Source organism: Aethina tumida, chromosome 2, assembly GCF_024364675.1.
Source record: "Aethina tumida isolate Nest 87 chromosome 2, icAetTumi1.1, whole genome shotgun sequence".
NCBI lineage: Eukaryota > Metazoa > Arthropoda > Insecta > Coleoptera > Nitidulidae > Aethina > Aethina tumida.
The window spans coordinates 14,564,078-14,582,377 of NC_065436.1; the positions used below are offsets into that span (position 1 = coordinate 14,564,078).

General features: G+C 26.9%; 1 protein-coding gene across 1 annotated transcript; it reads left to right on the top strand.

The window, feature by feature from the left end:
• Nucleotides 1-544: 544 nt before the first annotated feature.
• LOC109602254 (sodium-dependent serotonin transporter) lies at nucleotides 545-18,300 on the top strand. The gene is made up of 11 exons (XM_020018580.2): nucleotides 545-623; nucleotides 6,081-6,430; nucleotides 8,492-8,626; nucleotides 13,064-13,274; nucleotides 13,830-13,968; nucleotides 14,942-15,180; nucleotides 17,008-17,132; nucleotides 17,181-17,425; nucleotides 17,485-17,685; nucleotides 17,751-17,918; nucleotides 17,989-18,300. The coding sequence occupies exons 2-11, from the start codon at nucleotides 6,136-6,138 to the stop codon at nucleotides 18,064-18,066; spliced, it is 1,836 nt and encodes a 611-aa protein (XP_019874139.2). The 5' UTR covers nucleotides 545-623; nucleotides 6,081-6,135; the 3' UTR covers nucleotides 18,067-18,300.

Here is an 18,300-nt window from a genome sequence, read left to right on the forward strand (position 1 = left end):
AATAAGTAATATAAATAGGTGATCAAAATTTGCTAATAGATAAAACACGTCCAATAATGAGGCAATCTAGATAAAATTATTTTCAAAAGTTTTTCTTGAAGAAGTACAAAATGAGGAAAGGACAATTTTTAAAATTTAAATTTTTGGGGGCATAAATAGTTTTAATAATAATAATAAGACGTTGTTTCTATAAAAATGTATAAATTGTAATATTAGTAAAGTACTGTATAAGCTTTGATTTCTTATTTAAAGAAATGGTGGATGCGCCCCGAATAAAACCCGTCTAAAAAGTTGTATCAGTATAAATATACAAATTTTTTTATTATTTTTTTTGTATTTAAATCATTTTTCCAATAATTAAAATATCTTTAAATTATGATATACAATTCCTATCTAAATTTTGGCCAGAAGAATTGCGCATATGCCGTGAGGAAAATGTTCTTCAGGAGTAGCCTGTAAAACGTTTGGTAATACGAAGAAGCTTCACAGTGCCCCAGTGGACGCGAAAGCGTGAGCAGCGTCAGCAGAGTTTGTGCGTTCTATTTCAATTTCAACCACCAACCCCGACGTATATTTTATCCTAACATGCCACCTGATTTGATGTCACGTACGCTTATTTAAAGGTAATTATTTATTTAATTATTTATCAATCAATTCTTTATTACCACTGATAAAATATTTTATTTATGGTTTGTTTATTAATTTCAGATAAAATATTAATTAATTAACTAAATAGATAACTTTAATAATAATTATTTTATTTTTTTATTTTATTTATTTATTTTATATTCCAACGTTTATAAATAACATATTTGTACATACATTAAATTAGTCGTTTGGAATCGAATAATAGATTACGTTTTTAAACATGTAATATTTCACCACCGTAATCATTAAATAGGAAGTAATTGCTATCTTCATCAATTAGATACATGTATGTACATGATATTTGCATTTAATTTTCCAATAAATTAATTTCGACATGAAACGCATTTAGAGCAAAATAATAATAATAATTCTAACTAATAATAAAGACATTTCCTTTGAAAACATAAATCTGGATTTAATGACCATAATTGAACGTTTACATCCACGTTCCACGAAAATAACAACACGTTTTTAGAGGGACATGCAATTTCGTTGAAATTTTGCTATTAATATAATTTTAATAATCACTATTGATTATACTGCGAACTAAAATTTTCTTTTATATTTATTGCGGAGGTCGATTAACTTAGATTAATCAATTCATAGTTAGTTACACATTGTATGTTATGTTACCCAACCACATTTATTAAAATCTACACAAAAGACGTTATTTTTAATAAATGTGTGAGATGAACAAAACAAAATTTATAGTTTAATAACATAATTTATATTTTATAAAGAAAAATTGTTCTGAAAATATCGGTTCTATTTTTAAAACAGCTTCAGAGATAATTGTTTTTTAAATATTGGGCCGTCATAAGATGGCGAATTAAAATTTAATAGCAGTTAAGTTTTACTAAGAGCAAGAGTATTAAATCAAACAGGGGTCGTGAGTTCTAAAAAGATTAAATGAAATTATATCAGAAACTAATTTCAATTTTGCTTCGTCTCTTAGTTCCTTATTAGTTCGATTAAAACATTAAATTTGAAATTTTACTTTCAACCTCAAAAATTTAATTTAAATTTAAACTGTTGATCCTCCAAAGTGTTCTTTTCGAATAATCAGTGAATTATCAAAGAATTTTACACTCAAACAACGGTTTAATTAACTTTTCAAAGATTTAAGTGAAAATAAAAAGCTTTGTTTTATTAATAACGTTATTACTAACTAATTTTAGGAGTAAGATAAAACTCACGATAGTATGTCGAAAGTTTTTATATAATAATCGATATAAGAATAGGTGGTGGAAAAATATTAAATTGTTACCTAAGTTTTTATGAAGGTTTTTCGATAACCATCGGAATGTCATTCTCTCAGTTATGGTTTACAACAGTCATCATCCTTTTAGGGGAGACGTTGATTAAGGTGTAACATAGAAGTTATGTATCAGACGAGTTATGTACTTGTACAAGTATTTGTATTATATATAATTTGTAGTACGACAAAAAAATACTTTTACAGAACAAACAATTGGTTAATAAGCAAATAAAAAACTACAAATTGTAAAACAAAATTTATAAAATTATAATATCGGATTTATGAATGTTATTCTAAAGTAATTAGTTAATTAATGTCAATTATGGAAATCTTGCATAGCATTAAATACTTGATATTTCCATATTATTATATAAAATTCACAAACATAATAAAGAATCTACATATAAATATAAAAATAAGTAATATAATTAGGTGATCAAAATTTGTTAATAGATAAAACACGATCAATAAAGAAGAAAATCTAGACAAAATTTTCAAAAGATTTCTTAAAGAAGAACAAAATGAGGAAAAGACAATTTTTAAAATTTAAATTTTTGGGGCATAAATAGGTTTAATAATAACAATAAGACGTTGTTTCTATAAATGGTGGATGCGCCCTGAATAAAAACAATATAAAAAGTTATATCAGTACAAATATATAAATATTTGTAAAAGTTTTTGTTTTGATTGAAATATCCGATTCCTGAAGAGTATTCTAAAGCAATTACTTAATTAATTTCAACTATGGAAATTGTGCATATCATTAAATAATTCATATTTCCATATTATTATATAAAATCACAAAAATAAGAAAGAATCAACATATAAATATACAAATAAGTAATGTAAATAGGTGATCAAAATTTGCTAATAGATAAAACACGTCCAATAATGAAGCAAATCTAGATAAAATTATTTTCAAAAGTTTTTCTTCAAGAAGAACAGAAAGAGGAAGAGACAATTTTTAACATTTATTTTTTTGGGGGCATAAATAGGTATAACATAATAATAACAATAAGACGTTGTTTCTATAAAAATGTATAAATAGTAATATTAGTAAAGTAATGTATAAAGTTTGATTCCTTATTTAAATAAATGGTGGATGCGCATTGAATAAAAACCATATAAAAATTTGTCTCAGTAAAAATATATAAATATTTGTAAAATATTCTATTCTGATTGAAATCCCCGACTTCTAAAGAACATTCTGACGCAATTAGTTAATTAATTTAAAGCAAAATGTGGTAATGATGGGAGGGGAAAAAATAATTTTATTGTTTAAGGAACAAGAGAATATCTTCTTCTAAATATACAAAATTGTATTTTTAAAGTTACTCTGCAGATCTTTCAAGAATTTTTCTCACACCAACGGTTATAATTAGACAAATCTGTAAGAAACAGAAGACTTCCTTACCGAGAGGAGAACTCGGGTGGGTGCTGTACGTGTCATATTGCCGTCATCAAAAAAATGCAATGTCTAAGACAATTTTATATTGCATTTATTTTTAACAGTGATAAATAAGACTTTAGGGAACGTGATTTTCGTATCTTATATTCCGTATATTTTTAACCATTGATTTTTTAATAATTATTATTTTTATAATAAATTAAACTAACGAAAAGAACATAGTCCTTTAATAGAAAAGGAATTCCGTACAAAGCTTAGTAAACTTATGACAAAAATGTGGGAGGAAAAGAATTTAGAGAATATATTTTTTAAATAGCTCTTGTGCCACTAAAAAGATTAATGACAAAAATTTCTTAGCATTTATGTAAATATAGTAAATTTATGTAAGCATTTCCTTGTACTCTTGTAGCTGTAGTGTAATGCAAAATTTTGTGAGTCATTTGTTTTATAATTTATGTTAAAACTATAATTTGTCATTTATATTACATATCCTGTTTATAAATAGTAATGCACTCATTTTGTGTGTTCATAATCGTTGTTAAAAATTTCACAAATGTGAGAAAATATTTTTTTATGAAAAAGAAACACATTAAAAATATACAATAGGTTATTAATAATTTAGTATATGTATTTGAGAATTGTTTAACAAATAATAGATAAATTAAAACGGTAAGAAGTTTATTGAGAATTTTATTTCAATAGAAAATAAAGCAACGTGAAATCTATAATTTAATTTAAGAAGAAATAACTTGTATGTCAATATACAGGGTCATTCAGTTAACTTATTTAACGTTTTAGTTGCTATAACTTGATTGATTGATTGATTTTCTAATTTATATTGAACAAATTGCTATTTATGATTTTGCAAGAAGTCAACTTTGTTATTTTTAATGAAACACTGTGATAATTGTTGGATTAAATAAAAAAATATCAAAATCCATTAGTTTTTGAGTTCCTTTTTTTCAAAAATTTGATGGTCTAAATAAAATGTTTGCAAAACCATCAATTTTGAAACTTGAAAATTTATTTTTGGCACATACGTTTAACAAATACCATTCTATATAAAGGCATTATTAGTATATGTCCTAATACATACATATTTGATGATGATTTTATATTTTTAGTGTGGGAAAGGCATTTATATTGAACAAATTGTTATTTACAATTTTGCTAGAAGTCAACTATGATATTTTTAATGAAACACTCTGATAATTGTTGGATTTTCAAATTATAAATTTAATTTCTAGTAAAATACATAAATTCATTAGTTTTTGAATTACTTTCTTTTCAAAAATTTTATCAGATTAATGTTTTAACTAAAATATTTGTAAAGCCATCAATTTTGAAGCTTGAAAGTTGATTTTTTGTATACACGTTTAAAAAATATCTTTTTATATAAAGACATTATTAGAATATATCTTAATACATCAATATTTGATGATGATTTGATATTTTCAGTGTAAGAAAGACATACTTCTAACTAAATGCAATCAAAATATTTTATATTTTATTTAAAATAATTACACCATTCCATTGGTAGTCCTTATTTATTTTATATTTGAATTACAATATTTTCTATTTAAATTAAACCTAATCAAAATAAATGTGAAATGTTTAAATTTTTTATATGAAATATATATATAATAGGATATTAATATTTTTGTTTGTATATTTAGGAATTGTTATAAAAATTTAATAAATAATGTATAAATTAAAAAGATTGAATTTTTTGAAGTTTATTTAGAATTTTATTTCAATAGAAAATAATGCAATGTGGAGTCTATAATTTATTTTAAGAAGAAATAACTTGTTTGTTAATATACGGGGTCATTCACTTAATTTAAGTTTTAGTAGCTAGAACTTGATTTTATTTACTGATTTTCTAATTTATGTTGAATAAATTGTTATTTACGATTTTGCTAGAAGTGAATTTTGATATTTTTAATGAAATACTCTGATAATTGTTGGTTTTTTATATTATACATCTAATTACTAGTAAAATACATAAATTCATTAGTTTTTGAGTTCCTTTTTTTCCAAAAATTTTATCAGATTAATGGTTTAACTAAAATATTTGTAAAACCACTAATTTTGAAGCTTGAAAGTTTATTTTTGGTATACACGTTTAACAAATATCATTCTATATAATATATATATATATATATATATATATATATATATATATATATATATATATATATAAATGTAGTTGGTCACACATTTGAAAAATATATATTTGTTAATAATCAATGAAATATCTTTGAACCAACTTTGAATAAAATTTGATGCATACTTCGTATTATTATTATCCATATAATTAGTAAATTATCGTTGACAAATGGTTCCATTATATCTCTTTTGCTGTCTCTATATAAGAAACCGTCTATTTTACTAATATTTTTTTGTAATGGCCTTATACCATGCCAAGGAAAGGCAAAAAAATTAAAACTTGTCAAAGTTTTAGTAGTGTGTCTGGGATCCTATCGGATCTTATTCTATTAAACATGGATTCATTACTTCAAAGTACCCTTTTTCGTGTAAATTTTTAGTCTTGTTCAAATATTGTTTTTTGATAGCAATTAATGAGATATATCATTTTTATTTGCCTAGAAGAAAAGAAAGGGAGTCATTTACTGTTTTTTTCAGATTTTTAGTTCCTGATGGTTCCATTACGATGAATTATAATAAACACAATACATACATATCATCTGCACAAAGCTTGTTATTTAATAAAATAAAATAATGTTCACACCTTTATTGTTTCAGGCATGTTCTAGGCATGCATGGGGTATCGAAACTAACAAAAACAGACAACTAAGAGATGGCACCATCCGAACCAGAAGGCCCGAACTGCACGGAAAACGACAGTCAGAAAGCGAAGTCGCCGGCGGAGAACGATGGCCAATGTAAAAAGTCACCGTGCAAATCGAAGGACACAAAAACGGCAAAGCAGAACAAAGAGAACGTCACACGTGTGGTCGTTGTTGCCTTAACACCGGACAGACGGAGGGAGACATGGAACAAGAAGGTGGAGTTCCTGCTGGCCGTCGTGGGCTTCGCCGTCGACTTGGGAAACGTCTGGAGGTTTCCTTATATTTGCTACCAAAATGGAGGAGGTACGTATTCAACACTTAATTGAATTCATAATGCGACTGCGATTGCTAAAACGGGAAACTTATTTTTATATTCATGCGGGTTTATTTATGGATCAACTTTAATGATGTCATTGCATGACTATTGTGTTTCATGTATGGTAATACGTTGAATTTCAACCTTTTACGTGTACGGTCATCAAAAAACTGTTGTTAAAAATGTTTTCTTAAGTCGTTTAATCAATTCAAATTGCAAAACGATCTTGAGGGAAGTTCCCCAGAGGGAATCGGGCACTAATCCATATTCCTGATGAACTGGTTCAAACAAAAATAAACGGAAACATGAACGGCTTTATAAATAAAGTTCAGTTTGGTATTGAGCTGCGTTTGTGTTGTGCACATATTAATGTAGTCATTCAATCGGATTAAATCAAATCAAATCCAATCCACCAATTTGTAAGCGATGTGAATGTAAACTAATGAGTAATTAAATTGGCGAGCAAGATAACTTGATGCTTGCTTGAGTTTTCACGCAAATAATATTTGCGATATCGCGCTTGATACAAATCGGATTTGTTTATTCTGTTGATCTTCAATTTCCACGCTGACTCACTTATTATTATTCGTTTTACAGACAAAAAAGTAATTTAGGGGATGGGGCATCAAAACTAAAATGGGGAAGTTTCTATTGATGAAAATATAATTATGTACACGACAAACTTAATTTTCAACTAACATTGAATAATCTGATTTGTTTTCAAAATATTTGATACTGAAATAAATCTGAAATTTTTTTATTTATTTATTTTGGCAAACTATACTTATTAAAATAAATTGAATTAAATACTCTTATCTTTGGAGATATTTTCAGAATTATTTCTTTTTTTATTAAAATTGTAGATTTAATTATATTTAAATTCAATACTATTTGAAGAAAAGTCATTATTTTGAAAATATTATACCTAAATTTTTGTATATGTCATATAAAATTATTAAAATATTTAAAATACTGAATCACAATAAATAAAAACTGTCGACAGTATTAAAATAATCTGAAATAAATCCAATTGTTTCAATATATTTTTGTAGATTTATTGACAAACACTGTATACATTATTTATTTAACATATGATAATAACATATATTTAAATAACATATATTTAAATTCAGTACTAGCAAAAATTACATTGAAGAAAAATGATTATTTTGAAATTATTATGCTTAAATTTTTGTATATGTCATATAAAATTATTAAAATATTCAAAATACTGAATCATAATAAATAAAAGCTGTCAACAATATTAAAATAAACTGAATTAAATCGAGTTGTTTCAATATATTTCTGTAGATTTATTGACAAACACTGTATACATTATTTATTTAAGATATAATAATATCATATATTTAAATTCAGTACTATCAAAAATTATATTGAAGGAAAATCATTATTTTGAAATTATTATACTTAAATTTTTGTATATGTCATATAAAATTATTAAAATATTCAAAATACTGAATCATAATAAATAAAAGCTGTCAACAATATTAAAATAAACTGAATTAAATCGAGTTGTTTCAATATATTTCTATAGATTTATTGAGAAACACTGTATACATATTTATTTAAAATATGATAATAACATATATTAAAATTCAGTACAATCAAAAATTTCTGTAGATTTATTGACAAACACTGCATATATTATTTATTTAAGATATGATATAATAATAACATATGTTTAAATTCAGTGCTATCAAAAACAAATTGGAAAAAAAGTTATTTTGATATAAATTATTAAAAATTTTTTTTGTATATGACAATTATAAAAAAAATTTTAAACATTAAACTCAAATATATAAAGCCATCGATACTATTAATAATTCAATCTTGTTAAGGTCTTTTATTTTTTTAAATATGATTAATTTCTAAAGAAATTGTCGGAAAAATTAATTAATCATTAGTGGATAAATATCCTCTAGCTGGTAAAGAGTTAAATATCTTTAGCCCTTCCTATTTGTAATTTTTTAAAATCTAACTGAAGATATAATATTAATGTAAAACAATTTTATGTTGTTTTGTTACAGGTGCCTTTCTAATTCCATACACAATAATGTTGGTGTTTGGAGGCCTTCCTCTGTTTTATATGGAACTGGCTTTAGGACAGTTCCATAGAAGTGGTTGCTTAACTATATGGAAAAGAATATGTCCCGCATTAAAGGGTAAGTTCAATGATTTAACTATTCCACAGTAAATCATCTGAGATCGTTCAGTTAACATAAGCCCCTCTTTTAAAAATAGATTCTAATACTCCGGAAGGAAAGCTGTAGGCAATAACAGTGTGTTTGCCCAGAAAATAGAATAGGAAACGGTGACGCAACGTGCGGAATTGTAATATAATAAATATTGAGGAACTGTGCCAGTCGGGATTGCTGATATTGATAACGATTTGGTGCATAAATTAATTTTGAGCTTCAACCAAGTTAAAACCGTTCACGTTGTAGTACTGATTTATCGGGTAAACGGTACACGAACAAACTTGCTCTATTCATGGGCAACAATAAATTTTTGTATTCCATTACCAAAGCAAACAATTGACTTAATCAATCGTATGGACCCGATTTGAAATGGAAATTGTTTTCCGTATAAATATGTAGTTAGAGTGAATACAATCCGCAGTCATTTATACCGGGGGAGTGTCAAAGATAAACTAACTAATGAATTGAACATGAGCAAAATTACGGATCCACTTCCAACTAAAAGGTTTCTGTTGTTTGGGCTGCATCTCTGGGTTATCAGTTCACCATGAACTGACCGAATTTTTAACTTCACGCCACTGATTTAATCACCGCTGAGGCTGCATATAAAGCGACCGATCATTTGTAATTCAGAATCGTTTCGCCGTTTACACTTTTGGATAAGATATTTTTTATGTTGCCACCGATGCCAATAATGGATTTGGCTCTTTGAATACTTATTGTCAGTGCCATTCAATAAAGTATTAATTTTTTAAAGCAAATTTAAGTTATGCTGCGTTGTACATAATAGTTGGAAATAGTTGGAAATCTTTTATTTTCATTCCAACTTAGGAAATTTGTTCTTTTAATATTAAACTTAAGCAAAAGTTTTAACATAAAACAGTGTGATACTTTTAAAAATAAATTGTTCTAATAATTTGCCATAAAGTGTATGTGGCTTAAATTTCTAATACGATGTTTCATTTTGGGTTAACTAAATAACGAATTTAATTTCTCTGAACTCATCTCCGACGCGCAAAGAAATATTTAATTAGAGTTTGAATGTTTTTCGAAGTTGGCCAAAGTATGCACAGTCAAAGGCAAATTAATCTCCACCATATACAAACATGCCTACCTATGTAATAACTGAAGGAATTTGGTCTGGAGTGTCTTAATGAATAATCACACCCTCACTGTTTTATGCACGAAATATGATGATTTGGATATTAGTTCCGTTTGTATTTGTGCTTTAGGTTCTAAAGTACATAGCTGTTTAGTATTTTGTTTATCAGGATATTTAAATGAATGTTCAGGCTAAGTAAATTGGATGTGGAATTAATATTTGGATTTTGAGGAGGAATTTAAATTTACTTCCACAATTACAGTTTGAAGCTTTACATATTAATTCTATATTGGTTCCACACAAAGTGTTCATTAGGATATTTTAAACAAATGATGAATGATGATGATATTTTAATGAAATGATGAAATTATGAACTTAGGTATGTGGAATGAGTAAATTAATGGAAACATTTCATATTTAAAAATGTATAGAAAGTATTATCTAAAAGAAAACAAGACCAAATAAATGTTGATTTATCTAGATATTAAAATAAATGTTCAGTCTAAGTACATTGAATGTAGAATTGATATTTGGATTTTGAGGAGGGATTTAAATTTATTTCAACAATTACAGTTTGAAGCATTACATACTAATTCTATACTGCTTCTACACAAAGTGTTCATTGGGAGATTTAAGAGAACTGTTTTGAAATTCTGAATTTTAGGTATGTGGAATGACTAATTTAATCAAAATATTTCATATTTAAAAATGTATAGAAAGTGTTTTCTAAAAGAAATCATGACAAAAAAAATTCTGACTTATCTGGATATTCAGATAAATGCTCAGTCTAAATAATTTGGATGTAGAATTAATATTTTGATATTGAGGAGGGATTTAAAATTATTTCCACAATTACAGTTTGAAGTGTTACATATTAATTCTATATTAGTTTTACAAAAAATGTTCATTGGTAGATTTAAGAGAACTACTTTGAAATTCTGAATTTTAAGTATATGGTATGACTAATTCAATCAAAATATTTCATATTTAAAAATGTATAGAATGATATATCCAAAAGAAAACAAGACCAAATAAATGCTGACTTATCTGGATATTAAAATAAATGTTCAGTCTAAGTAAATTGAATGTAGAATTGATATTTGGATTTTGAGGAGGGATTTAAATTTATTTCAACAATTACAGTTTGAAGCATTACATACTAATTCTATACTGCTTCTACACAAAGTGTTCATTGGGAGATTTAAGAGAACTGTTTTGAAATTCTGAATTTTAGGTATGCGGAATGACTAATTTAATCAAAATATTTTATATTTAAAAATGTATAGAATGTGATATCCAAAAGAAAACAAGACCAAATAAATGCTGACTTATCTGGATATTAAAATAAATGTTCAGTCTAAGTAAATTGGATGTAGAATTAATATTTTGATATTGAGGAGGGATTTCAATTTATTTCCACAATTACAATTTGAAGTGTTACATACTAATTCTATATTGGTTTTATACAAAGTGTTCATTGGAAGATTTAAGAGAACTGTTTTGAAATTCTGAATTTTAGGTATGTGGAATGACTAATTTAATCAAAATATTTCATATTTAAAAATGGATCAAATAAATGCTGACTTATCTGGATATTAAAATAAATGTTCAGTCTAAGTAAATTGGATGTAGAATTAATAATTTGATATTGAGGAGAGATTTAAATTTATTTCCACAATTACAATTTGAAGCGTTACATACTAATTCTATATTGGTTCTAAACAAAGTGTTCATTAGAAGATTTAAGAGAACTGTTTTGAAATTCTGAATTTTAGGTATGTGGAATGACTAATTTAATCAAAACATTTCATATTTAAAAATGTATAGAAAGTGTTATCTAAAAGAGAACAAGAACAAATAAATGCTGACTTACTCTAGACATATCTGTGGATAATTTAATACAACAGTTTTATCTAGTCCAGCAATAGAAATAAGTAAATTCAGACAATTAATATTGGTTTATTAAATTATAATAATAAAGTTTAAAATTTTTTATTGCTTTTTCTATATAAATATATAAATTTATAACCAAATTTGAAATTTTGAAATTTTTTGAAAACTGTTTTTATAGACATAAAATATATTTTCCTTTATTTTTTGAAATATTTAGTACGATTTAACATTGTTAGAAGGTATTAACAATTGATATTGTTTCTTTGATTGCGACGTAAACATCGTGTTGGTGCCCGGCGTCGTACAAAAGAGAGTCGTGTTCGCTAGATTGAACACAATTCCCACTCGTCTGCCCATTGTTTGCATAACCACTCTTTATAATTGCCCGACTCGATTGTCCCCCAATAAAGTACACAGTCTTTCACAATAAACTTTAATGCAATCGCCCCGTCACATAATCATATTTTCGTTAATTTAAAAATTTCATTTTTCATCAGTGCAAACAGTCCAATCCAAAATCAATGGTTTAAAACGTAGTTAAAGAATCAAACGTAATTTTACAGACAGATTCAACTGGAATCGTTCTATTTTGCTTTGTAGTGCACCCATCTTCTATCTTATCGGTCAACAGGCACAACAGTCACCTCTAAGCTCTTTGTTTGACGAATCTTTTCTCCACAGCTTTCCATTTAAACCACGTTTTTTATCGTTGCAAGAAGAAAACTCACACGTGTGTATGTGAAACCTTTGTTGCAGGCTAAGCTAAATAGCATTCACTTTTATAGAAACTCAGTAGACCTCACCAATCACTTCTTCCACTTTGTAAATTTTACCAAAATAACGTGTGTTCAAAAAATGGCGAATGCACTTCATACTTTCATGGAATAAAGGTATTAGGGGCTGGATTTAATTATTCATTTACAATAAAATTGTCAAGTTTAGGTCTATTAAAATGGTAATTAATTCTCCAGAGTATTTTTCCAACATTTGAATAACCTTTCATTATAAATTGTGTGACGTCGACGTTTGAGCACGAAAATAAACAAACTAATCATTAAAAACAACAGACGGATTCCACAATAGACACAATGGCTTAATTAATTAAATATATAAACAAAAGATCTTTCATGGAATCTGCCCACAATATACCTGTATTATATTATACTGTTTTCATTTTAATTTTATAACCGGATTAATTGCCCCCTTGTTTTAACCACCTACAAAATAAAATAAAAAACATTTATTTACTCGTACAGATATTAAAACATATGTAAGTAAATAATGCAATATGTAAATAAATTAAAATACATTTATGTTAAAAAGGTCGAGTGTAAATGATGCTGTGGAAAATTAAAATAAAATTTGAACGACGTGAAAAATTTTTTACTTCACACACATATTTTCAGGTGTGGGTTACGCGATCTGCCTGATTGACATCTATATGGGGATGTACTACAACACTATCATCGGTTGGGCTTTGTATTACCTCATCGCTTCCTTCCAGGCTGAATTGCCGTGGACAAAATGCCATAACAGCTGGAACACGCCGTTCTGTCGTCCCGTCACCGATGCACTTTCCAATATGACCTCTTCCAGTCCCGCCAGAGAATTTTTTGAGTAAGATTTATTACTATTATTATTATTAAATAATTACTATTATTATTAATATATCATTTACTATTTTCTGTTTACTGTTTATATACTATTTGCTATTTATTTACTCTTTACTGTTTGTTTACTGTTTACTTACTATTTACTATTTCCTATTTGCTATTTACTCTTACTATTTACTATTTAAAATAAATTTAACAATTTTAATTTATTGAATCAATTTTTATCAGCTGTAATGAGATTATATAAAATTTTACTATTTATGTTAAATAATAAAAATTATTATGTTTTAATGATTTATATTGACATTTTTTTCTATTGTTAAGCATTACAGACAAAATGACACATTTTTTGGTAGAAAACTATAATATACATAGACATTTTTTAGAGATGAAAATTGGATAAATTAAATTAACAATTTTTTATAGAAAATCTAATATAAATAAAGCATGAGATTAAAGTATTTTTTTTTATCATTTGGAACTACCCCTGCATTTAAAAATAAAATAAGAACTGACGTAGATTTGTAATATACTAAATACAAATAAATTTGTTTTTCAGACGAGAGGTGCTAGAACAACAAAAATCAGACGGCCTTAACAGAATGGGACCTATAAAACCTGCTCTTGCATTATGTGTTTTTGCAGTTTTTATATTAGTTTATTTCTCCCTTTGGAAAGGAGTACGAAGTACTGGAAAGGTAAGAACTAATGACATCCCCCTCAAATATATGAAAAATAAATTTCCCCTAAGCGACTCATAAATTGTTAGTGGTTTTATTTCGGCATATTATTTGCTCGTTATGATAATACGAGAAGAAATATCGTATACGTGCAACTTTCCTTGATTTTTAAGTAGAACTGTGTTTCACACAGATGTAGGTTCAAATATGGATAAAAATTGAAATGATGGACATTGTAATAAATGTTTTAAAATTCTCGTATTTAGTGTGGTTATTTTTTTATAATCTTTAGATAATGTCATCAAATTTAGACTGTTTATTTTTCTTGAAATTTTGCATTTTCCTTCTTTCTTATAAAACAAGTGTGACTTTAATTATGAAAGTAGCTGTTGAAAACATAAGATGCTCTTGTGTCACAGTAAGACGTATGTGGCACGAAGTTCTCACAACATAACTGGTCATTAAGAATTAATATTTTTAACTTTATATTAGCGTGGGTGAAAAGGTTGGAGGGTTAAAAATACTAATTAAATCAGTTTTTGTTTAAATCTCTGGTATTAATAGTATAATGGGTAAGTATGTGCCATCACAGTAATTTAAAAGATAGATAAAAAATCAAGGGCCATTAATAATTAATATATATTTTTTGCATTCTTATTCGAATGATGAGCTTTTGAGAAGTTTAAGGACGACTTATAAAATATATCCGTCTGGTACATATATATATATATATATATAGGTAGCTCTATTTTAGTATTATATAATTAATTATGTGACCCAGAATATCAACTTATACAATTAAATTTATATGTAACGTCAATTTAAACACAAAATTTGAAAAAAATACAGGATAAAATGAAAATAATATTTATTATACAGTACATAAAGTGTTTCATCAGTCTGAATCATGAGAGAGACATCAAGTACGACAGAGATAGTAGAAGATATATATAATTTTCGAATAGTTTTAAAGTGTAACATTTAATTGCAGGCTGTGTGGATAACAGCAATCGCTCCCTACGTGGTCCTCATCATCCTCCTGGCACGGGGCGTCTCGTTGCCCGGTGCCGCGGAAGGTATCCGATACTATCTAACTCCCGAATGGCATAAACTCTACAACTCCCGCGTGTGGATAGACGCCGCATCCCAAATATTCTTTTCACTGGGGCCCGGATTCGGCACGCTCCTCGCCTTGTCCAGTTACAACAAATTCAACAACAATTGCTACAGGTACTTTAATAAAAAAGTTTTTTCATTAAGTATGTTATGTATTCGATGTTAACGGCTGTGTTGTATAAAAGTATAATATATTTGCGAAACTAAACGTAGTATGTAAGAATTTAAAGATAAGTTCAGACGTTATTTAGATGGAAAGGTGTATGACATATAAACACAATGTGTGAGCTTTCGAACGAAATAAAGAATATATTAAGTTTAAAATCTTGTGACACAATGACATACCCTCAAGTAAAATGTATGTAGTAACAAAAATATGATACATACATTATTATTATTTTTATTATTATTTCTATCTATCATCATAATCATTATTATCATCATTACCATCGTTATCATCATTACCATCATTATCATAATTATCATCATAATCATTATTATCACTATTATCATTATTATCATTATTATCATTATTATCATTATTATCATTATTATCATTATTATCATTATTATCATTATTATCATTATTATCATTATTATCATTATTATCATTATTATCATTATTATCATTATTATCATTATTATCATTATTATCATTATTATCATTATTATCATTATTATCATTATTTTCATTATTATCATTATTATCATTATTATCATTATTATCATTATTATCATTATCATTATTATTATTATCATTATCATTATTATTATTATCTTTATTACTATTAAATATTATAATATTGACAAATTAAAAACGATCAGGTTTAAGTTAATATATTAATCTTAAAATAAAATTGTATGAACAGTATTGGCAGAAAGTAGAGCTTTTTTAAAATTCAAATAATTTTTGTCCTGGTTATTATATTCAAAAAATGTATATTGAAAATTAACTTCTCTTTAAGATATATAATGTCTTAAAAATAATTACACTTTATTTATTTGATATGTATTTACTCTTTTTAATAAAAAAAGGAATTAAAATATCGAGTGCCTTAAAGACTTAAAATAACTTAAATTATAAAAATAACGTTCTCATAAAATGTTTCTAAAACTAATTTATTTTGTGCACAAAATCAGAAATCAATTTGTTTCATCCACTGAAAATATATTTAAAAAATTAGATTTTTAAACCCCATTTTATTAGTTAATGTTTTTTTTTTTTCATATTTCAAGAACAAAATCAAAAACTAATTTGAAGTTATATCCAATGAAAATATATTTTAAATTGTAAATATGTACTAGATTTTGATTTCTTTATCTTATATAGAAATTGAACTGTGAATGAATAATAAGATCAAGTAAAAAATTAAATGTAATATGTCAAAAATATTTTAAAACAACAGATAGTAATATACCTAAAAAGTTATAAAAATAGTCTTTCTTAAATGATTCAAAAACAAATTGATTTCGAGGACAAAATCAGACACATTTTTTATCGTTTAACAATTACAATAAAGAGTTAATTTTTTTTAATATTCACCGATATGTTTGTATATAGTGTGTCCATAATTGGTATAAATTATATCAGATTTGCATATATAGGGCGGTAGTAATTTATGTATTTTTAAAGCCCTACTTTCTGCCAACACTGTATATTCAAAATCTTTCTAATAATGTATTGTTTAATATTATTTGTTTATTTTTAATGTTTTCAATAATTTTAATAAATCATCATACAGGGTGATTCACTTAAATTATTCGTTAGTAGTTTAGGGATGTCAGAAAAGGTATTGATTCAAAATTTTTGTGGCAATTATGACAGTATTAAAATTAATAACTCAAAAACTATTGGGATTGTAAAATTTTTAAATTCGAAAATATACAGGGTGTGTCATTGAAAATAACCAAGTTTATTAATAAATTTATTTGCATTTTTAGGGATGCGGTGTTAACGAGCAGTATTAATTGTCTCACGAGCTTCCTGGCAGGCTTCGTAATATTTTCAGTATTGGGGTACATGGCACACGTACAAAATAAGAGTATCGAAGAAGTTGGACTGGAAGGTAAAATCATAAAATAATGTTTTCGTTCATTGAGCAAGTAAATTTTAGGGCCAGGGTTGGTGTTCATTGTATATCCGGAAGCAATAGCCACAATGAGTGGGTCCGTGTTCTGGTCCATAATATTCTTCCTGATGTTGATAACTCTCGGCCTTGACAGTACTTTTGGAGGGTTGGAGGCAATGATAACGGCTTTGTGTGACGAGTATCCGAAAGTTCTGGGTCGTCACCGAGAAATATTCGTCGCAGTACTTCTGTTTTGCATTTACATTTGTGCCTTGCCAACTACAACCTACGTAAGCATCTTCTACATTTGTGATTGATAAAAATTATTACCATTTTTTTATTGTTTAAGGGGGGTGTGCATTTGGTGAATATGCTGAACGTGTACGGACCAGGCCTCGCCATATTATTCGTGGTTTTCGTTGAAGCAGCAGGTGTATGTTGGATCTATGGCACCGACAACTTCGCACGAGACATTGAGAAAATGATCGGACGTCGACCGGGATTGTTTTGGAGACTCTGCTGGAAATACATCAGTCCCATGTTCCTTCTAGTGAGTACCAATTAATTGACGACAAGAAAAATGTAAAACGTTTGAACAATTCGACGTATTTCCAGGTTATCTTTGTGTTTTCACTGTTGAGTCACGAACAGATGTTGGGAACGGAGTATAAGTACCCCGATTGGAGTATGCACGTCGGTTATGCTCTTACAGCCTCATCAATCATATGTATTCCACTTTATATAATATACAAGTTTGCTGTGACCCCGGGAAGCTTATTACTGGTAAGTCTCCACTTAATTTTTATTATTTCCAACAGATAATTTGATTTGTACGTGTAAAATATAATTTTAGAGATGGAAAATGATATGGAAAGCTGAGCACTCGTCCGATAACAGCGCCCTGACATACTGCGGAGGCACCGAAGTCTGACCTGAGAACATGCCCAGGTCGTACACCATTGAATGGTTAGTTTAGACTTAAGAATGTAATTTTAAACCGGCAAAGTTTCAGCCATACTTTGTCCGGTTTTTAAATTTTCATTTCGACTTTGCGTTGTTTTAGATGTCGTTGTGCAAAATGTTCTTATATTAACATATATCGATGTTACAATATTTGAAATAAATTTTATGTCTACGTGAATCATACGTAAATTGTACAAATCAG